The sequence below is a fragment of the Megalops cyprinoides genome, chromosome 3, assembly GCF_013368585.1.
Source record: "Megalops cyprinoides isolate fMegCyp1 chromosome 3, fMegCyp1.pri, whole genome shotgun sequence".
Classification (NCBI taxonomy): domain Eukaryota; kingdom Metazoa; phylum Chordata; class Actinopteri; order Elopiformes; family Megalopidae; genus Megalops; species Megalops cyprinoides.
In genome coordinates this window covers 49742165-49766682 of record NC_050585.1, presented here as the reverse complement: position 1 = coordinate 49766682, position 24518 = coordinate 49742165, and the positions used below count along the sequence as shown (strand labels likewise).

Below are 24518 nucleotides of genomic sequence, written 5' to 3'. Positions count from 1 at the left end.
ATACACACACATACACACACATACACACACATACACACACACACTCACTCACACACACTCACACACTCACACACTCACACACTCACACACTCACACACATACACACACACTCACACACATACACACACACTCACACACTCACACACATACACACACACTCACACACATACACACACACTCACACACTCACACACTCACACACATACACACATACACACACACACACACTCACACACTCACACACTCACACACACTCACACACTCACACACTCACACACACACTCACACACACACACACACATACACACATACACACATACACACATACACACACACATACACACACACTCACACACTCACACACTCATACACTCATACACTCATACACTCATACACTCATACACTCATACACTCATACACTCATACACTCATACACTCACACACTCACACACTCACACACACATATACACATATACACACACACTCTCTCTCACACTCACATGCTGAGAGACTTCATCCGCTACACGTCGACCAGTATAGGTTGATGAAGTGCTACTCAGGAAGGCATTTCCCCTGATGTCTGTTGATTGGTAGTAAAAGGGTTATGTTTGAGACACCACAGAGGCCTTTTTCCGAAATAGCATGGAAAGAGAGAGGGTTGTAAATGAGTGAGGCGAGTATGAAAAACCGCCCCTGTCACCAATGTGCCAGTAGACAGATAACTATAATACATATCACTAGATATGACTCCCTCAGTACTTTACAGTTATAAGCCATCGTCACTCAAATGCGTTAAGTGAAAGTGCCGATTAGAAAAAAAACAAGACCTCGGGAAAAGCGAGATGATGTAATCAGTTGCATGGGGGGGATGACATTTTTAAGCTACAACATGAAAATCTCACACATGTTATTCAACCAGGTCTCAGTAACCTCAAACATAACCCTATTGTTTAACCATAGCTCTATTACAGTTACCATGAGGAGATAACATTCCACCACCTCAGAAGACTGGAACCTTAAAAGCAAAATAAAAAAACACATGTAACAACAACTGAGACAGACTAAAGTACTTCTTAGCTTGGTAAAGTACTATCACTTGGAGAGAAGTAAATAAAGAAAACAAAAACAAAAACAATACACGGCACCCATCTGATCACGATACTGAGGGCAGGATTGAAGTGCCGATGTTTGCCCCAACCGGGAGGGGGGGTGGGGTGGGGGGTGTTTCACAGAAGCGTTTGCAACGCTCCTATTGGGCGGCCAGTTTCCTGATGCTCGCCATCAGCCTCCTGCTGTAGTCCTTGTGGTCCACGGGCTGGAGGTCCATCACCGTTGCTTTGATCCGGGACTCATCCTACAGGGGGCGAAAAGCCAGATCGTTGCGGCACGTCAGAAAGAGCTGCTGCAGCTGTGCTCTTTGTGCGCGAGGCACCATAATGCATCGCTGCGTTAAGAGCTACACTTCACACGAGGACCGCTCTTACTGGGGGGAAAAAAACAATCAATACCTTCCCATCCAACCCATTATCATCTGACACGCAACATATACAATACATACCTGCATCTCGCTGGAGCTGGAAATTCTGAAGAAGATAATACAGAGAGTGCATTTGGTAGGACTGTACTGACCATTTATCTATCAGAGGAATATCTTTCACCATCTGTCCAAACAAACAATCACTTTCCCTGGGGTTTAATTTTCAAAGGGAACATTTTTTTTTCCTTTTGCCGTACAAGATAACAAATCAAAGGGCTTTGCCCTCTGGGGATCTCAAGAAATGGTAATATGCTCAAATGCGTTTTATTTCAGTCTGGGGAATAACTGGGTTTTAAACCGTAAACCAGCACGCTCTCACCTGCTTTGCTCTTGGACAATCTAAGACAACAAAAAATTACAAAGGAAAGGTGAACAGCCGATCGCCGCAGAAACGGCGCGCCTTCAAAACATCCTTTGATTTCACTACCCCGGCTCTCCCCAACAAGGAGCAACCTTTTGTTTCCCGCACAACGCCAGACTCTAATTTAAAAGCCTGTCATTATCAGCAAAGGTCAAACAAGCCTGTATCCCTACCCACATTCCAGGTTACGCGTCGCGCCATACCTACGGGTTATCAACGCCAATGCTTTTCAGCGGAGCAGGAGCAGAAATTAGCACACCTGTGCGCGCGCGCGCGCGTGTGTGTGTGTGTGTGTGTGTGTGTGTGTGTGTGTGTGTGTGTGTGTGTGTGTGTGTGTGTGTGTGTGTGTGTGTGTGTGTGTGTGTGTGTGTGTGTGTGTGTGTGTGTGTGTGTGTGTGTGGGCGTGTGGGCGTGTGGGCGTGTGGGCGTGTGGGCGTGCACGCGCGTGAATGACGGTGAACGCGTGCGTGCACGCGCGTGGGTCCAGAACGACGCCACATATCGGGTCAGCGGTGAATAAGCCGGCGGTTGGGCTCAGGTGACAGCGGGGAAGGGCCGCCCCGCACAAACATGGCTGAGTCACGGGTCATTCCACACCACAGAACAACCATTTAAAGTAATCAGCCAGCGTCCCAGCGCCACACCAGAATAATAAAAAAAAAAACACAGCACAATAGCCCTATTCATAGCCTCTGATGGAATTTGCTTAGCAGTCCTGACTGTCAGCGGGGAAGAGGGGTGAGGAGGGCTTTGTTCATTCGGGGCAGCGGTGGTAAAAAGGTGTTCATCGCCTTCAGCCTTCCTGGCCACCTAAAAAAAAGAGCTCTCATTTGCTCATGTCTTATTCAGCGTACCTGACGCTCGCAAACACCCTGCTGAAGGCTCTGGACACCGCACACAGGCCTGCCTTTTAACTGCCACACACCATTTATTTACCTTCACTCACATTCAACATTCTGCAGATGCCCCACTTTCATCAAAGACAATTCACTAAAAGGCTCTTACTGTTAGATGGCATACATACTTACATAGTATTTATGTTGTTATATGTTACACAGCTAAATAAATGAAATAAAGAGACACTGAATGAACTAGAGCTGGGGCAATTTTCCCAATGAGAAAATCATCAAAAATAGGCTGCATTATTTAACTTAAAATAATATTTTATGTACAGTTTATTTAGCACACAAGGTATTGTATTGTGTAACATAACACCTGAATTCTGATTTGCACAGCACAGCTGACTAATATGTAGGCAAACCAGGTGGAAGGCTAATTATTAAATTAATATTACATATTAGAGTAAATTAACCTAAAATATGCAACACAAATTCAGCTGTAGGAAATACAATAGTATCAGCAAACTGCATCAGGCATACAGGACATTAACCCTTGGTCCAAGTGTAAAATGAAAGTACCGAAGTGTGTCTGCAGTTAGTGTGAGTTACTGTAGTTCTTTGGGTTTCATTTATCTCAGCTGTCCCCGTTTGATGGAACACCAGCACAGAGCTTTTAGCTCCTCTGGCTTTTGTTTTATGCACCAAAACAAACTGTTTCACACACTTCAAAATCTGAAGCCAAGCTGCAAGCCTATCAAGGGTTATTCTAGCACTAATTACTTGGTCATTTCCAATGAATAAATAGAAAAATGCATAGAACAAAGGTAAGATTGCACCCTATCGAAAGCTACATAATGACCCATTCAACTGTCACAAAGCTAGCCCTCTCGCAAAGTGCACAGAGTTTGAGGCAATTTAAAAAAGGGGTATTTATCTTTCAGACCGTTTTTTCAATTTAATGGATTGACACAATTCTCACAGGCCTAAAATGAAGCACACACACACACACACACACCTGAGGTCCACGAGTGTATTCACTACCGCCAGAAAAATCAATCGCTTGATTACGGAAGGCCAACATATTAATGAGGGTGAAAACTGCCTGTCTGCAGGGCAGGGCAGCGACTGAGAAAAGGGGAAAAAGTAGAATTCTGCAGCGAATTTTCCTTTGCGCAGACACAAGGAATGCCTCTTCCAGGAAGGACGTCTCTCCAGGGAGGGGAGAGCTAGAAGTGAGTGAACTGAAAGCAGTCGAGGGAGAGATGGGGGTTAGAAGGCTCCGCCGGCTTGGTGGGACACCGCGAGCTGGACTCATCCATTACTTAAGGACGGCATGTCTGGCTATTAAATTGCTGTACCACAAACTACTGAACAAAGAGTGCAGAAAGAGTTCTCAAAACTTGTGGCTTTTATACGTTATGGCAGCAGCAAGTATAACACCCCAGGCCATGGCGGGGGGGGTCCAGCACTGGCGTAAAGAGGGTTTCAGGGGAATTGTATCAGAGGCTTTTCCTCCAGACACACAGCACCATTTCTGTGCAGATGCAATTGGGAACATTATGTGGGGTGTGGTCAAAGATAATTTAACAAAAAAAAAACAATAAAAAAAAATTATAGAAACTATACAGAAAAATGCAGAAACCATTTTTTTTTCTTCTACATACCCTTGCTGACTGTTCCTGTCAATGCTCAGACATTTTATCATTATTTATTTTTCATACACTCCTCATATTTTATACATTCATACATTTTGTATATATTCTTGTTTCTGAGTTCTTTTTAAATGTTGTCATGGCACTGACATGGGGTAGCAACTGTAATTTCACTGTCTGGAACAATGACAATAAAGCTCTCTTAAAAAAATAAATACATAAATAAAACTAAACGGCTTGGGTTTCTAAGTTTGGTGTGACATCGTGACTGCGGAAGGCACCGCGGCCAATGAAACGCATCTGATTCATCGATGACTGATGAACCCGGTCCATCTGTACCCGCTGCTGTCCTCGGGGAGGGCTGGTGTGGTTAGACTCTGCTGGCTCCGGTCCGGGGGGGCGGGGGGGGGGGGGGGGGGGGGGGGGGGGTGTTGGCTGTGTGCGTGTGGCTCCCGCGCCGGAGGGGTTTTAACCGCGGCCGCGGCGCGTCTGATCCACCGGCCGCTCCGTGACAGGAGCGAGGACCTCATCAGCCAGGGGGGCGATCAGCATCCACTCTGATCGCTCAGCCCAGACTAGCAGAAAGCACCTGTGACCCCTCTTCTGTTCCCGTTTGTTCCGCCGCTCTCCTTTAATTATCTGAACCGCTCCGGGAGACGTGCGTGCGTTTGTGTGTGTGTGTGTGTGTGTGTGGCACAGACGGACCTAAATGCAAATAAAACCGGTAACACAAACCCCCCCACCCCCGCCCCCCTCTTTAAACCGCTACAAAAGCGCCAGCAGGGAGGCAAGGGCCTTTCTGCTGATTCTCGGGCCGCGCTACCTGCCTCTCAGCTCTCTCGGTATGACAGGGTTCGAGACATTAGCATCGGTCACGTCTTGCCAGAAAGCCAGGATTTGTGTGGGCAAGGAGAACAGACTCAAACTGCTGTTTGTTATGCAAATGTGGACCAGAGCTTGCCTTTTGAAATGGTAAAAACGCCCACACATATGCACACGCTCACTCACACACACACACACACACACACACACACACACACACACACACACACACACACACACACACACACATATATGCACACATGCACAAACGCGCGCACACACACTTGAAAACCTGAATCGGTTTCATGTCCAGTGCGGCTTTGGGGGAAGATTTGCCCTTCCCCCTGTCAGGCACTATACCGCCACTGCACAAGCAGAAAGGAGACAGGCTACAAGGACGCTGACTGGGTTATGGGGGGAGAGACCGAGAGGAAATTAGAGAAGGTCAGCAGAATTAACCCTGAAGCGTACCACGCCAGCCATCCTCCCAGCCCTGCCTGGATGAGGGCGTTAGACGCAAGGCAGAGGTCTGAGGAACGCGTTTTCCTGCCCATTTCAGCTATCACTGCACTGTCACCAGCAGTGGTGAACCCAACACCCGTTTCGCGATGCTGATTACCGGCATACTGCACTAACAGCCAGACCACCAGGAAACAGGTGCCAGTTATAGTGCGACCTCACCCAACCAGACCACATCTTGCCCAAAAGGTGCTGAGGACAGTTTTGATGTTTCCAAGGCAAGATGACAAAAAATGACCTCATTTGCAGACCCGATTCCTATGAAGTGGGCAAGAGAGTCTTAGACATCTCAGAGTAATTTTGCAAGCCAGGTATACAATACAGTTAACTACTTATCGAACATGGGTAAAGGAATTTTCTGCTTTTTTCCCCCTAACTATCCAAGCTTCTCAAAAGCACAGAGGAAAGCGAACCGTGGAGCTAAGGGAATGACGGTGTCTGCCTGTACAATTCTGCTGTCGGTTTAAATGAAGCCGAGACAGCACGCAGGCTCTTACACAGGTAGATGACAGGCCAGCTACCCACAGTGACTAGCCTGAAATGTGAATTCATCAAATCAAAGGGGGTTTTTAGTATTTTAGCACTTACAAAAATGATCTGAATGTATGAACAACTGGTTTGTTTTATTGTTTCATAAGCACAACTGCTAACTATCTAGTTAGCTACGAGGGTATATAGAATGACAAGGGAAGACAGAAATTCTGCTTATCTAACATTAACAGTTCAGCCAAACCATTCAGTGCCATTTTAAGTCTGGCTAGTTTAAATTTTCTTCCCAATTCCAGCGTTAGCTCCCTACCTAGCCCATATGCTCCATTTTCTCACCAATCAATCACATGTGCAGACCATGTGCTATTCAATAAAACAATAACAACAGTATATAACAGTAACGTAATAAAAGTTTTCAAACAACACTGTTTCACCTACTCAGCTAGCTAACCTTGTTAACCTTGAGACATTAAGTTCACCAATGTTCACCCGGGGCCTCGTGCTCTACAATGCTCTCTACAATAGTGTGACTTAGGACTCCATTTTATTTAATTCATTTGTTTTTAATAATGCTGTTTTCACGGAGGTTCTAGTGTCCTTGTTATTCTCAATTACGTCAATGATCAGAACAGCACGGAGAAAATACAACTTCTTTAGAATGCTACAGAGCTATTCGTTTGCCCTCCTTCATTAGTGCAGACAGAAGGTACCTCTAATCATTTCCAAGCACAAAGAAACAGGCCCTTAATTGCATTTAAACAACATCTATTAGTATATTTAAGGAATATGTCTTTAACCGCATTTGGGGAAGGGGGAGGGGGAAAGCTTTGTACTCACATTATATGTCTCCAGCTTGACTCTGATGCGGAAGTTGTACGTGTTGAAGTTGGCTTGCTGGAAGACTTCATCAAAGGCGGTCTCGTTCTGGGGATCAAGGCAGAAGGGGGGGGGGGGGGGGGGGGGACTTCAGCATGACTGACTACAGAAGCAATACCCAACAGCCACATCAGCTATTTCCATTAAGAAATACAGACACGTAAAAATGCACCAGCCCCATCCACCAACATGTCCGCATGCACACAGGCAATTCGAAAACTAATGCGAACTGTCCCTCACACAAGCAGCCCCTGTAAAAAGTGTGCGCTTCTATTTGCATTTGCGTGCTCAGGGAGTTTAGAGTTGCACAAGGCTTAATCACAGAGAGCCTCTACAGAACTGGGTAGTACAATATGCGGGGGTAAAACAACATTATCCTGATGAAGAATACAGGTCTGAAGTGTCTGTCATTTCTGACTGATGCCTCAAAGAGATCAGCGGAGCTGCCATTTTTCCCCTCACCTCCCTCCCTTTCCTCAAATCTCCAAAGATATTTCCAACAAAACATGGCTGCCAACATTAACAACAAACAAAAAGCTAGGAAAAGATTGCAGCCTAACGTGTTGTTCAAGTAGAGAGTCTAAACGACGTCTTAAAGAAAAGCTGGAAAACATAACTGGTGGCATTCAGAAAGTCAGTGGGTGCGAGTTTTTCCCCAGTGCACACACAATGCTACCATTTAGAAAATGGCACCATCCCTTGCTTTCAATAACCTCTGAAAGGCTTCATGTGGACACATCTATCTGCAACGGTAAACCCTGGAACCCGCTTTGGAAGGTCTCGCATGCTCCCCGCTGTTAAACCGGCCCCAAAGGACAGCCCTGGGCTGCGCTGACATATGAGAGGCAGGATCTGGGGGCGTGCCCCAGGGCCCCACTTTCAGTGCACAGACTCACCGATTCCTTCAGCTTCCCCAAAGATTCCGCATCACGGTGGAGAATGGACTCCGCGCTCTCCTGGAAGCAGGTCACCCACTGGTTGTCTCCGTAGTCAGCGATGTTAACCTGTCAGTGGGCCAGAGAGAGCAGGATGAGTGTTTGCAATGTGTGTGCGCGTCTGTGTGTGTGTGTGTCAGTGTGCGTGTGTACAGCGTGCGTCTGTGAGCATACATGTGCATGTGAGTGAGTGTGCGTGTGTATACATATATATATATACATATATATGTGTGTGTGTGTGTGTGTGTGCGCTTGTGTTAATGCACATGTGTATTGCATGTGTCTCTGAGTATGTGTGTATGCGTCTGTGTGCGCGTGTGTGTGTGTGTGTAAAACTACACATACCAGTTTGTATTCCTCTCATCAGCAATCACAGTTTACACACCAATGGATCAGTTACAAGAAAATCAGCCCTAAAATCCCAGAGCATGGTTCACTAAGTGTATTTATTCACCTCTCAGTCAACCACCAAATTCAATCTGCTATGAAACTTGGCCGGCAAACGCGTAATTAAATGTAAACACTGATTAACAGGGAGCCAACCAATCAACACTTGCGTCTGTCTGTGACGGACTTGAGAGTGTGACAAAGGTTATACAGAATCGTGGGAGTAGCAGAGATACACCACGGAGAAACAGCACACAGAGGTCATGCACAGGGGTATGAGCTATATAGATCTGCTACACAAAAGCACACAGAGGTCATGCACAGGGGTATGAGCTATGTAGATCTGCTACAGAGAAGCAGCACACAGAGGTTAAGCACAGGGGTATGAGCTACAGGGATCTGCTACACAAAAGCACACAGAGGTCATGCACAGGGGTATGAGCTATATAGATCTGCTACAGAGAAGCAGCACACAGAGGTCATGCACAGGGGTATGAGCTATATAGATCTGCTACACAAAAGCACACAGAGGTTATAAACAGGGGTATGAGCTACAGGGATCTGCTACGGAGAAACAGCACACAGAGGTCATGCACAGGGGTATGAGCTATATAGATCTGCTACAGAGAAGCAGCACACGCACAGGATGTATGGGCTACCACTGTACGCTGACTGGCACCGAGATTGCAAACAAAAACACAAGCAGCTTGTTCCAGACATATGGCTGCAAATTCTTGCTTGCTAACAAAATTAGTTACATATTTTGATGCACCTCTTCTAAAACTGTTCTGGCTGAAGGAACGAGCACTCTTGGGTAGAACGAGAAATCTCATTCACAGAACGACAAAGACGCGCCGCGCTGGATACTGAACATAAGGCAAATTAATAGCAGAAGAAGAAAGCCATTCATGGGGAAAGGAAAAACAATCAATGCCAGAGATGAGGGGGATAAGGGGAAGGAGACCACTGGGTGCATAGGGCACAAAATGGCTGAGGACGTCAAAATGAAGATGGAGGGGGTTCATAATGAAGCCAGAGAGACAGAGAGGGGGCGGGGTGACACATCCCCCCCAGGCAGGTAGGTGGGGGGGGGGGGGGGGGGGGGGACGGAGCGGGACTCACAGAGAGGATGAGCCGGTACTTGAAGTTGGGGAACTCGCGGTCACACTTCTCACAGCGGAACATGCCGTTGTGCTGGTCCACCACCTTCTTGTTGCAGTCCTGTGTGGGGCAGGCCTGGTACAGACAGTTCTCCTTGCGCAGGTACACGACGGTGGCCACGCAACTGAAGTAGTCCGCCTAGCAGACACACAGGAAACAGAAGGCTTAATGCACTGGGAGCAGGCGCAACGCACGCACGCACGCACATACGCACACACAAATATTCATATGTATGGGTTGGGGTATGCTATGCCCAAAGGTAGGAAGAGAGTTTATTTATTATCCATGTACACACCACCCACTTCAGAGTTGCTGACTATGAGGATTTAGTCAATAAATGTAGATACACAGATACATGTTCACATATTTACAGGCACGGGCACACAGAACCAAGATCTGAAATTATCCATGTGCATAGACAAAGGTTCAACATAATTGTGTGAAACGTTGAACTTAAGCACGTTTTGACTCAGACAAATGCAATGTAGTTAAAATGCAAACATGAAATGCAAAATTTTGCTGTGATATTGCCACCACAGGCAACAGAAAGCAAGCTGCTTAATACAACCGCAAGAGGAAAACTCTAAACATTAATTTCTCACAAGAAGAGGAGAAAAAAAAAAAAAAAACACCTCCACCTCCATAAATATAAATAATCTTACAGAACTGTGCTGTATGGATTGAGGCAAACGAAGCACACCTGGTCAGAACTTGCAAGCGTCTGAGGAATAAATAATTGCATGAGGTCTTTAGGTTCAACGTGATGGAATTCAGGAGAGGAAAGAGGGGGGGATTGAGAGGATACCAAGGAGCCGTATTGCGCAGAATAATTGGCAGAGCAACACAAAAGGAGAATATCCATTTTGGTGTTTGTTACGATTCCAGCCTTTCCCGCGCACGCACACGCACACGCGCACACACACACACACACACACACACACACACACACACACACACACACACACACACACACACACCTGCCTCCCCTCCCCCCAACGCTGCTCTCTTGTAAAATTGCTCAGAAGCCTTGTCTCCATCTGCGAGAAGGGAAAAGCCACGTGCAGGAGCCAGGTGAGATCTGGCCTGTTGCCCATCCGGAATTTCGATGTCTTCCAGAGTAAGCTCCTCTTGTTTACTTGCTGATCCAGAAAGGCTTACAGATAATATTTCACATATTGTTCAAGTACACAGGGGACAAAGAACAATACCCAAACTGGGATTTGAACCTGCAAACCTCTGGTTAACAACCACTCCCTAGACACTATGTCACACTACTGGCAAGGTTAAATCTGTGGATTATAGACTCCAAACGGGGGAAATCACACTAAGGGCCTGAAGCAATCCCTTCCCCACTACGTTTTTTGTGTCTGTGGGTTGCATGTTACATTATTGACATTTAGCAGATGCTCTTATCCTGAGCGACTTACATAGGTTACAGTTTTTTTTTTTTTTTTACAATGTTATTCATTTATACAGCTGGAAATATACTGAGGCAATTGTGGGTTAAGTACCTTGCCCAAGGGTACAGCAGCAGTGCTGCAGTGGGGAATCGAACCGGCAACCTTTCGGTTATAAGTCCTGCTCCGTAACCACTATACTACACTGCTGCCAGGCACACGTGTTCATGTATGTATCTGTATTTCTGGTGTGGCCGCAGCATGCAAGCCTGCAGTTAAGTTCGCACACAGCCATGAAAACAAAGATGATAGGGCCAAACGCAGGGAAAGCACGGTCACAGCAGGGGTCAATAAATCCACTATTAGGACCATGAAGAAAAGGACAAGTACCACTGGTGCTTCAGTGACACAAACGCTTTTCCCCATTAACCCTGAGTAATCCTAAGCGTCAGGAACATAACTCACAGCACTGAGATCTGTAAAACAGAGCGGACCACCATGTGGCCCAAACTAACATTAAAGTGCTCTTTGCACGCGAGACAGAAGTTTTACTGAACTAAAACTAAACACCATCATGCTGCCTTTTGACTTACACATGCGAATTCCTCATGGTCAACTATTCCAGGAGTAAACCAGTAAATATTTTTAATCATTATATATTTTTACATTTTTTCGCCAGATGTCCAACATTTCTTCATACTTCTTTTCTTTTTTTTTTTTTTAAATCACAGTGAGGACCATGTACTACAACTCCGACTTGCCCTAAGGTCTCATGTTCTCCTCCACTGACCAAGGCAATGAATAAGGCGCAACAGGGGAGGGTTCAAGACCGGGTTTAGAGGCTGATGTTCTTACAGAGGAGCCTTTGAGAAAGAGAGAGATCAGCCAGAGCAAGCGCATGGAGAAAAAAAAAAAACCACAGGCTAGAACAGCCTCGCAGTTCAACATGACAAACTGACTCAATAATATCATTTCACGTGGAAGGACGCCAGAACCCACAATAAATCAATGTGAACACGGACGTGATGTACAGCAAGGTTATCGAGAATATTTAAGCGCACAGAAGTAGATATGTATTTATAGTGTGAAACTGCCTCAGCTTATGGTAAATGGGGAAAGAGACAGAGGGGCGATTTGTCCCCTTGGTTCATTGAGTATTCCGCATGGAAAAGCTTCTCTTTTCTCTTTAATCCACAACAGAGGCAGGGGCCTCCGGCAAAGTCTTAACCTCCAGTTTTCTAAGGAAATAACCTAGGAAAAAAAAAAAAAAACGCACAATTTCCACAGTTATTGAATTTTTTATTTAACCCCCCCCCCCCCTCCACTGACCGCTCAATCTTAAACAGAGAACAATGGATGGTCCATGTCCCATTAAATGAATAAGAAACATCTTTAGAATGCAAATAACATAAAAAAATCTGATTCACACAATTCTGAGACAGGGATACCCTATACCCTTAGGTTTGGACACTAAAAGAACCCACACAGGCTTCAAAGACAGGGGACAGTTTTTCAGAGGAAGAGCAGTTGGAGGACTGTTTGAATATGAAACGTTCTCACCATCTTGGGGACAGGGGACCCTGCCTATATCACCATGCTGTCACCACAAGCCCACGCTTACTGTGTGGACGTGCCAGCTTACTGCATTCTGATAGCAGCCCATGGAGTCCGCACACTGATTCACCGTCCCATCTGGCGTCGTTTCTCCTTTATGTCAATGGGGTCTCTCGTTAGGGGATTGCCTGTGATTGCAAAGTTTGCGGACTGGAAACCCAGCTCTTCAAAACGCCGGTTATATTAAAGCTTGAGGCTGACGCTTATCAGCCTGGCAAGGGTTACACAGCAGGCGTTCAGTGTAGGAGGGTGTAGCCCCAAGAGTGAAAATAACAGATTTGTGACCTCTCCTCCATATGATGGAGCTGGACGTTTAACACAATCATCTGATTGTAGCAAACAGTGCCGTATGGTTGCCAGGTTTAGGGCTTGATTTCCACTCAGACCATACCTGTTACAGACGTATAACACCTCCCCTCTCTACCTGCCTTAGAACTGCCTTAGAGAGAGAACCACACGCGTTTAGGGAACCATTTCCTATTTCGTAATGACAGGTTGACTGAATTCCACAAATCTTAAGATTAACATAAATATAGAAACTGACTTCCAATAATGATGGTTCTAAAGAGGGGAATTCCCAGTGCAGCCATCTAAAATCTAAAAATACCCCTAAAAATAACCTGCCAAAATGGCAAAACCAGAATGAGTAGAACCTTTGTTTCCAATGGCCCAACAACCCAACCCTGTACACCCATCTTGAAAGAGTTTGCTATCAAGACCCACTCCCCCAGCCTAACCACACTGATTTCCTTTAAAACTGCATGAATGAGACCCCGTCCATCCACTGAGAAATCAAGACCGAGAATGAACATCATGCAGGTTTACACTTCTTTCTTCCTTCTACAGTATTTAATGAACGAATTTCCAGATTGTCAGTCGGCATTAACACTGACAGCATCCAATAAATCCACCAAAACAAATTATCGCATTTCAGTGGGAGAGGCCATCAAAAAATGGCCACTGAAGAGTCCAATCTTCTACTAGCAAAATCTCCTAACATGAAAGTAAGTAAGTAAATAAATGAACAGCTAATATTACTGACTGACTGACAGCCCTTATTATAGCCATTATTAGCCAACTGTGCATTATTACTTCGGTTAGCTAAGACACCATCTGATACAGCAGACAGTACATTTGTAACTGAGGTTGTGTAAAAATGTAGTAACTGCAAGTATGCCAGCACTTGAAGAAACGGTCTTATCTTTAAAATGTGCTCTTTGGTAGAATTACGCTCTTTAGTAAAATTTCCTGAAAAACAGCTTTTGTGTATATTAATTTTGACTCAAAATTATGTGCTTCGCAACGTGTGGGTGTGGAACTGTGAAATAATCACTCCGCACTTGGAAAATTAAATATTCTGGAGAGCCACAATGTTTGCATTTTTGCCATCAACTACTAAATTGCATGCAGCTGGTTTCTGGTTTCCACAAAGCAGCCAGGGAAAGGCAGAGGGGAAAAAAGAATCATTTCATTGTTTAGTTTAAACATTAAACTGTAGCACAACTCCTCAGCATACTGAAAAGGTTTAATGATGAGCTCCCAATTATCAATGTATGAATACTGGTTACCAATGTTTTGCCATTTCACTTCGAAGACATACTGCACCCAAATGCCTTTACTTGTACAGGACAGAAGGTCTTTATCCTTTTAGTGACCTCGGCTCCCCATTGACAATTACAAGGCTCTACGCCTTAAGAAAAACATGGTATTGGTACATTATATACAACTGTGGTTAATGCTTTCCTACAAATAATGTTAATGCTTCCATATTTTAGACAATATTATAGACATATATTATTCTTTTTTTTTTCCCGAACCCTCACACAGACTTACAAAAACTTATAGAAAAGTGCATCATGATATCCACGGTTTGGGTTGTGTTCTCCCTGTGTCAGCAACGCAAAGTAAATTTCAGTCGCATATTAAGCGCTGGAGTTTCATGAGAGCAGGTTCTGCGGTGACAACGTCACGCGTGTTCGTGAGGTATGCTCCTGTCCCCTTTATTCTGGTGTATCGCAAATTCTTTTCATGTCGCAACGTCTCTCCAACATTTTTCAGGCAGCTCTGGTAATTAAGATTTATGGGACGTGACAAGGAGCCCACCGTGAAGCCTCGGTTTTTATTTTCAGCTTCGCCTTTCCCCGCCGGTCTATTTTTCCTTCACCTGAGGTATGGAGAAGTCTTGTGTTACATGCTACCCCCCACCCCCCTTCCTGTCTCTCCGCTCACCCCCACTCTCCTTCCTTTTGTTCCCCTCTTCCTACCGAATAATTACCGCCGCCTTCCCCGCTACCCCAGAATGCTCTCCTCACAGCTCAGTTGACAGCCTCAGGCCTATCCTTGCCATCTTTCACATAATTCAAATTAAGAACAGCCAAAGATTATTATCTATTCTTTTTTGTACAACACCAAAAAATGGGGCAGAAAGAATAAATTAATGCAACAATTAGAAGATTAAAAATATAATAGCATACCGCGGATGTGCATACTCAATTAAAAAGTACACTCCCGTGACTTTCTATAGTCTATCAACTCTCATGCGAATGTTTCTGAACGGACTCACCTGAAACTAAATAAGGCCAGAGCCTCATTCCAAAGCACTGAGGTTTTTTTAATATGGGTCTTATCACAATCACTTCATTACCAAGCTTAATAAATCACCCCTCCTAATCTGCACAGTGAATCAGACACCTGATAGCTGATCCACGTGTACGTCTGTATGAGGAGTATATATGCAAGGAGTGAAACACTGAAGGAAACAACGTTTGGTTAATGATTAATGAGTCTGAACGATTCGGTCAGGTCTGAACACTGGGTTCGAAGGAGAAACAAGACCCCCGGAATTCCCAGGCATGTGAGCATGTGAGCTAAGAACCTCCACCGCAACAACTGTCCTACAGTGTAACAGCACAGCGAGGGGGGGGGGGGGGGGGGGGGGGGTTCAAGGACAAGGTGACATTGTATGAAAGCAATGTGCATATCAGGTACATTTGATCCAGATGGTGCAAGTATCTTTTTACTCTTTTCTGACTTGGGAGCACATTTTCCTCACACTGCTTTTTTTTTGCCCTTGAACACATGGCTTTGAGCATGTCTGATGGCGTGTGTGTGCAGTTCTGATGGGGGGGGGCAGGAGGGTCTATCTCACAGCTGTATGTGATCTGCTTCTATAAATGCGAGCTCATGGGAGCTGCAGACACCTAATTGACTAAAATTCAGTATTCAAGCAGTTGAGGCGTTTGCCGTTGTTAGGTCGCAAGGGTCCTTAAAAGGCAAGGAGAAGGATGCTGTATTGTGTCGATACGTGAGGGTTTGGTGGGGTTACCTCTGTGTGTGTGTGTGTGTGTGTGTGTGAGAGAGAGACAGAGTCAGAGCTGTGTGCGGTACCTTCTCTCCGTGCCCCAGGTGCTCATTCTTGATGTCCGTCAGGGTTTTCCAGTTGGTGTTGCCTCCACCCCCTCCCCCAGCCTTCATCTCTGTCACCGACTGCCCGTCCAGAGCATGGCCCTCCTTATCATACCTGCAGTCAGAGACACGAGTGATTATGTGCCGAGTGAGGACGCATAATATCAATCTATTACGGTCAGACACACCGGCGGAGACCACATAGACACAGGACAGGCAGCTGCACGGAGCTCTTGGGTAAATGCGCTAATGCCGGGCTGTCAGTAATAACCAAGTCCAGAGGGAGTGGAGATACACGGCATTGAAACTGTGATGTTGGAGATGCAGGCAATGCAATTTAATTCGCCTCTCGTTAAGTGAGACATAGTGGAATTTCCACTCCACATATTTCCCCCTGAACAAATGAAGCCATCCCAACAGAATCACACGCAAACAGAATGCATGTTCTCACCGCAGTGTATCGAAAGCATGCTTTCTACACTGAGTATCACTGCAGTGGTCTGGCAGTTAGACACACAGACAAACACACACATATGGGATTGGTTCGGGTGGATTTTTTATCTCCAAATCCAAGTTACAATAACTACAAATTTGGCTGGGTGAAGTTAAGTATAAACAGAGTAAAATAATGCAATTCTACCAGTAAATGGCTCATATACAGGAGTTCAGATGGGAAATATGATGACATCTCTATCTGAATGAAAAAAATTGAGGATAACCTGCAAAGCTGAATGAATTTTAATAATGACTTTAAGGAGGTCATAGAATGTACTGCATTATAAAACTGACAAATGCAAGAGGAAGAATGCAAATATTTTGCAGTTTTAAAAATGAATAGTACTAATGATACTAATGTTAACGTCGCATTTGCTGTGATTAAGTGTTCGGTAGGTGGTTGAGGGAAAATCATAAATTAAAACCATTATAGATTATATACATTATACAAGATTGTTACAGATGAAGACTATTTCTGACCATTTCTGTACAACACTGGTGCAACTGAGAGGTCAAATAATACATCTGAGCATGAATTCAGAAAGTTGCTGCTGTTAATCAAATGACAAAACAAATGGCAAAGCAGATGTGCTTTCATGCCCCCCCACCCCAAAACTTGACAGGGAATGATTAAGTTCAGTCTCATCTGCACCATTTTTAATTATCGCCAAACAAAATGTCCACAGGAACCGGAGCACACATAACAAAGCATGAATTATGACCAGACAAAATCAAGCCACCTACAAAAGCGAAAGCCTAATCCTATCTGGGAAATTGAATGTACAACAGTGATTTGAGCCTGACGGGGTCAGGGTTGCGTCAGTATAAAAAAAAAAAAAAATTCAGAAACCCATTTTCGCAGAAAGCTCAGGGGCCGAGCGGGAGACAGGGGTTTTTCTGAAAAAGCCAAGCCTAAAGGCATAACGTAACGGCTGCTCATGTCTGAACAGCATGGGGAAGATCAATAGAGCTTGTTGATTCATTTGCTTGAAAGCGGCCATGTTGTCAGGGAGGTGGGGCAGTACATACAAGGAACAAGGCTTGTTCTGGGAGGCATGACTAATTGAAAATGTCCACACCGATGGGAGCGGAGAGGCCCAGGCAGCATGGCCACTGCCAATTTTACCTCTCCCAGCAAAATGTGTTTAATTCTCCTCCAGCGGGCACCTGTAGCCTCTTATATCCACACCATCTGCAGCCTGTTTTACATCACACACGCTTGTGCGTGCACGCACACACACACACACACACACACACACACACACACAATGAAAGGTTACGATGAAAACAAACTTTATTTTTTTTATTAAAGACATGACAATTATTTCTATTCCAAGTGTTTTTATTCTTAAAGAAACCTCGATTTCATAAACCACCAATTCTGTCATTTTTCCTATTACACCATTCCTGATTTCCCTTGTTGAATCAGCAGGTTAATCTTTTTTTTTTTTAACACTGACGTGTGTTACAACCCATTCTCACGTTCTTAACAGCCTGCTACTTCATTCCAATGGGAGGCATGAAAACTACACACACATATCTACCATGTTACAACACTCACTGACTTGTCACTGACTTGTTCCTCAGATGTCTCTCACTCTCCTTCTATTTACTTTTGCCCATCAACCAAACCTAAGTCTTCTCTTTATAAATGATGCATTTTCTGACTTTCTGACATGTTTTTTTTACCAGCTGCAAGACCCTGGACAACATCATTTCAGATTAAGTAGGATTAAACAACAGCATTATACCTAAACATTGTAGCTAGCAGCCTTTGCTACAAATAAAACACCAGCAGCACAAAACTAGCTGCTATTTAAAGCTACCTTCTATTTAAAGTTGGGCTAAAGTAAGAGAATAATTAAATCTAACCATAATGTATTAATGTCCTTATGAAGAAATTCTGCAAAACTCAAGTCCTTCTTACACCAGTTTTGTGGGCAGAGTTGCACACTGACATTTTTGGGGTTGAGCTTGGACCACAATTCAGTAACAACGAGTCTTGTCATGCTAGACCCTTTTTGGAAGGCACAGTGGTGGCAGGGATGCAAAGCAATCGCCTGGCAACTCTCAACAGCTTCAAGACTCGCAAATGATGGACCTTCCACCATTCGAGTGGATTAGCAAAGTCACCATCCAGTTCAGCCAGCTATCAGTACACTGCCAATTCAGAAGCAACTAGGGGGTTTGTTTTCCCTTTTAACTCAGAGGAGCAACATTGGAGACATCAGATTTGCCATTTCTGAAAAACTGGCGTTTACTGAGGAAAAAAAAAAAAAAAAACAGTTCAAGTCAAGTTCACATTCCAAGTTCAGCATTTCCTCTGACACACCTTCATGGCTCTGCGTGGAAATGCGTTGCAGTTTCTTGAATCGAAGGTCAAAGAGAAGCAGAAAGCTTGTGGGTCGATGCACTGTCAGTTACTCATTGGTCTTTGACAGGCATAATTTTAAATCTGTCAGTGAAAGCAGGTTCATTCTCCGTGGCAGTCAGCTGCGCATGCAGCCAAGACAAGGCAAGAATAACCACACTGGCTGCAACGTTCTGTCCCCCTGGGCAACTCTCTAACATCTGAGGATGGTGTAAATGCTTAATTGAATATAAAACAATCACCATCAGTTTTGTTTCTGAAATGTCCTGTACAGCACATTTTAATTCGAGCAAATTGCTGACCATTGTGTGCACTGCTCCAGTATCTTGTTCTAGACATTCATGACCAAGTCAAAGTTCATCTGCTTTATCATGTAGGATCCCCTTGCTTACAGAGCGGTGTTTGAAGCACCAAACTATTTGACAGCAGAGCACCAGAAACTGACACCTTCTCCCGGTCTTCTCAGTAGTTAGCCTCAACATTTTTCAAATTCAGTTCTGCTCATGCCCAGAGTGACATTTCTAGCGTCGTCTGTGTGCATACAGCCTCAATTTTGTCACTGGCGTTCCAATCTGCAGCAAGGGGATTGAAATTCTGTTGCACTTTGGTCAGCAGTATAGCTCTTTGTGACATTTGTCACTTGCAGAGTTGCACCGCGAAAAATCCATTCATTGTCAATCCAATGCCCTGTGACACCCAGGTAGCTGTCATTGCCAATCAAGGTCCAAAAATTCCCCCGTCAGCCTGAGGTACTGCACTTGCGTCAGTTCTCGATCCAACTTTATTTTCTGCCCATGAAACAGCCGCTTGATCAGTGTTGTTACAGTAGATCTTGCTGGGGAGCCTGTATTCCTTTGAGTCAAGTGCAATCTGTAAGACTGTTTCTAACCCACTGACCTCAACAACATTAATTGGTTGACTATTTGATGCAATCCACACGGCAGCTGCGGCAATAAGGGTTTTTCGTTTTGATGCAGTCCTGGCTTTCCATGAGATATTCAAAGTTTTTTTGCTTACATGCCAAAACAGCGATCTTGGCTGTTGTGGAAACCTCCTGCTCACTGCCCAGCACTGTATTGCTAGCCCTAGCAAAAAAAAAAAAAACCCTGCAATACAGTCAACACACTAACCCTGCATGAAAATATCTGTTTGAAATTTAAAGAGAAAAAGTTCCCCTTTAAAATTTCTTCACCGTCTAATCTAAAACCAAATCTTGAATCCACAATCTCTTTTGTTTGTATGCCATTATTTCACTACTGTCACTAATAACCTTGCTGATGTTTGACCCTGGACATGAAGGATCTACCGATCTGAAGATTACTTTTCTATTTTCAGTTTTTTTTGGCTAATCAATTTCACCTATTTGCTTACAAAAGCCAGGACGAATGGAGCCAACTTGTTCACTACTTCAAAGTGGTGCACACTACTTTTACTTATGACAGTATCTAGCAAGCTGGCTAGTCAACCACTACATCTAGCTAGCTAGCAACATCAATCCCTGTTAGTTTCAATGATGTGATTTTCAGCTCGTAAAAACATGAAGAAAACAAAAATATGAAGTAGTTTCTAGTTTTATAACCAAAAAAAAAAAAAAAAAAAATCAATCTAGCTAAGACATAGCTAAGTTCTTGATTTGTCGAGTAGCATTCGCAAATACACAAACTCCTACAGCCCCAGCATAATACCTACGCATAGAAAACCACGGGTTTCTCCCATTTCTATCAAAAATTGTGTGTGAGCGTATTAAACATACACTTATTGTTAATACACACAAGCATGCATACGCAGCACATACAAGTAAGTGATCAGCACAAACTGGGAAAAAGAAAAAAAAAGATATTAGGTCAGGTGGCTGAAGAGGGGGGGGAAAAAAAAAAAACGGCAAGAAGAGAAAATGGAGACACGCTAAGGCTGCGTCGCAGGCATGGCAGCCGGAACCCTCAGGGCAATGTGTTCCAGAACAACGAGTGACAAGTGCAAGAGACGACAGGACAGAGAAGAGGAGAGTGAGACTGCACGACACACAGGCTGTCGCGTGTCAAGAGAACAATGCGGCTGCGAGCAGAGACAGCGATAGGACCGGGCGTGCGAGGACGGATACGGGGAGCAGGTAGCCTAGCAGCGCAAGCTAAAAACTTTCCTCGCCATTTCAGTCTGCGGGGAGACGGGACCGCTTGAATGGGCCGTGGGTGGAGCAGACACTCACAGAGCCAGACTGTGAGGGGATTCCTGCGCGGGACTGAGGAGTTTTAACAGAATGATATGACTGCCCGTTAGCTTAACGCAAGGCGGTTCACTTGCACTAGTTAATGCGCCAGGCTATGGCACACGGCACATGGAACAACAGCATCAATGACAAAAGCAGCTACATAAGGATGAGAAGTTCCACCCACAGCGATGACCTCTGCTGCACCGGGTCAGCACTTGCGTGACACCCAGGTCAAGGCCTCCCTAATTCAAACAACACCAGATCTTGCAGACCAAGAACAAAGGGCTAGAACGTTGGTCCACCGGGTTGCTGGTTTGAAAATAAGGCAGATAAACACGTGGATAATCCATGCAGGCCACCGATGGGCGATACACCGAGTGGGGGCTGAAAGGGGACGGTTGGGGGGGGGGGGCAAGTTCAGAACGCAAGCGCTGATTCCTGACCACCACGTGAACGAGGAAGCGAGGGCACGAGGACAGAGGCGAGGGAATAGGAGAAGTGTGGCAGAGCGGGGAAAAAAAAATGACAAGGAGCACTGTGACTGATAGTGTGTGACTATCCGCTGTCCAGACCGGCACAGCTACCTCAATCACACGATGCCATCTAATGGACAACCGCTAGCCCGCACTGGGGGGGGGGGGGGGGGGGGGGGGGCTTAAAAAGCTGGGTCTCAAAGAGGAACAGTTTATCCATCTTTAAACCGGGTAACGACAGGATGAATAATTGGTGAATGCTGAAAACTAAATGATCAGTTACATTACACCTTCTCTCCTAGGTGACACGACCTTAAAAACAAGGGCTTTGCTTGATTCAGAGCGGCCATAAAACCTTCCTGAGCTAGCACATGATGGATTTCATTAATACTGTAAAATTTATTAAGTATTTCAATTATGTAACATGGCTGGGCCAGAACATACCCAGAAATCAGTGCGGTACCACGGGAACCATGTCAGACGCTCCTTATAAGAAGAAGAAGAAGAAAAAAAGATCAGTTTCTTTTCATCCGTTGCAATTTATAATTATAATTTTTCAAAAAGCCTTATTTATCCTGTGGTGAACTGCCAACTCTTTCAGCATAAAGAATCAAGCAAATGTAAAAAAAAATAAAAAAATAAAAATAAATAAATATTAAAAAATAAGAGAATAAAGAAATTTAACTTTGATCAGTGTAGCAAAGATCCAGCGGTTATTTTTCATGTTTCGGAATTAAACGCTTTATTGACCAGCGACTAATTAGACTGAGATTAAAGGCATCATGAAAAAGGCTTTTCAGTTGAGCACACAGAGAAAGTGAGTGGCACAATTGATCTTCCTCGTGTGTTTCAGTCAACAACCCCCCGGGGGGATATTCACACATGGAAATCCCGGTGGTTTGCAGCAAGGACGGACCAAAATAAATGCCCACGCAAATCCAATAAAATGACAATACCACAAAAGGTAGCCAAGGATGTTTGCCTGCATTGAATTCTTTCATCAACAGCAACATTGTTAAGAAAATGTTATCAACAACAAAAAAAAGGCACTCATGCAAAATTCATTGAGTCCCATACTTCCCTCGCAATCCTTTAAAAGTCTGGCTGAGACTACGCGGGGAGAAACAGAATGATAATCAGGATGAGAACTCCGGGATTTTTTGTACTGCTGCTGCACGTCTTGTTCATCCACACCCCCTGACGGTCCGTCTCTCTCTCTCTCTCTCTCTCTCTCTGAATGAGAAACAAACTGGGAAACATCCTAATGCCACCGTTCACAGCTGGCAGCTCAGACGGGGTATCCAGTCTGATCGGATTTTAAAGCCTTGTGATCACTAATGGATGCTGGCGGAAGACCTGTAAGAGCCCACCATTAACTCCACGAGCCCTGTACCGAAACAGCTTTACTTATCTTAACAAAAGACCATATTATTTGTCTGTAATTCTGTGATTGAAGCGTCAGAAAAGGAGAGCTCTTGATTTTCCTGCAATTTGCACCTATATAAGAGCTCGGCCCAAAAAAAAAAAAAAAGGCAGACGACCAGCAGAAGCCGAGCAGTTTCCTCCAAGCAGTATCCACAAACAGAGCTATGACTGGTGGAGGAAGCGAAAACCATCTGAGCCCCGGAGATGCATCTTGCTACGCTTCTAAACCAACTGTCAAATCCTACGTGTGTCCAAGTACGCGTGGGTCCATGAAATGTGCTGCACCCACACCTCCAACCGAATCCTGTTCCATTAAGGGAACAGCCTGCTCCACGCACACACACACACACACACACACACACACACACAGGCACCGTTCTAATTATGAACATTTTTTTATGGTCCTTGGGTTAACTAACAAAAGCAAAATGAGGGAGAGCGAATACAGCACACTGTTTTGTGGATTTAAATAGAGCTGTGCGAGTTTTCCAGGTCCCTGACAATTAAAGACCCATTTTTCCACATGCAGTGACTGGGAGCTCCACACATTCGATGTAGATTTACATTCATTATATTACATTCAGACATCATTTCATACATCATGTCATGTTATGCTTATAAGTCACTCTGAATAAGGGTGTCTGCCACGTAAGTAATAAATAATAATAACTGCGTGTATTACATATGCATCCATCCCGTATTCCGTGGCTTCAACGGGTTATTATAATATATTCATCATCATTTCCATACCTTGTGGTTTATGGAGAGGAAATTTCTAACATAAACCTTCGTACAGTATATGACTTTATACCGTGACATACTCCATGTCCTTGTCAGACACTGTCTGTTCATGCAAATGCGAATCCAGGAATCCGAGAAACTCATCTAAAGTCACCGAGACCCAAAGTGAACTGGACAAGGTGACACAACGCAGTGATCACTGATTAATCTAGGTAATTGCTAGCTATTTAGGGGTTACAATCCCCGAAGCCCAACGGGCTTGCGGTGCGCTCGCTTGACCCGGGGTCGATAAGAGGTGCAAAAACATCCTCCGAACAGTCTTAGAGAAAATACGTCAGGTTGCTGTATTTACACCCCCCTGACACCTGCCACGTCTCCGCTCCCATCATGCAAAGCGGGTCTCCAGATCTGCTCAGAATAATTACCCACAATCCCTCCTCATCTCTTCCACAGCGGAATCCGAGCTCATAAGCATGTCAAAAAAAAAATTACTAAATAAACGAATGCTGTTATTTGTTATCTCTTTTCTTTAACTCCTTTAACCTTGGTTCCCCCCTGAGGAATGAACAATTACACTGAGAGATTTTTTTTTTTAAGAAAAATGAATTGCTTTCAGTGTAATCAATGTTTTCTCTAGAAAAAGCCGTTTGCTTTCATCTTGGAGACATTCGTTAACAGAAGAACCTTGATGTGCTGCGAGATGGAGGGATAGATCAATGGATGAAGAAGGAGGCTAAGAGGATGATTTCAGAAAAGAAACAGGTCCTCCTGTGAAACCATGGCATATAAATCTCTTTCTTGCTGATTTTT

General features: G+C 44.5%; 1 protein-coding gene across 1 annotated transcript in view; it reads right to left on the bottom strand.

Moving 5' to 3' along the window:
• Window positions 1–1112: 1112 nt before the first annotated feature.
• Window positions 1113–24518, bottom strand: part of rpa1 (replication protein A1) — a 41212-nt gene continuing 17806 nt past the window's right edge. The window contains exons 13-17 of the mRNA XM_036524219.1: window positions 15977–16109; window positions 9540–9716; window positions 7992–8099; window positions 7057–7143; window positions 1113–1354 (exon numbers count right to left, since the gene is read on the bottom strand). Coding sequence (XP_036380112.1) covers window positions 1250–1354; window positions 7057–7143; window positions 7992–8099; window positions 9540–9716; window positions 15977–16109 — 610 coding nt within the window. The 3' untranslated portion in view covers window positions 1113–1249. The remainder of the gene's footprint in view (window positions 1355–7056; window positions 7144–7991; window positions 8100–9539; window positions 9717–15976; window positions 16110–24518) is intronic.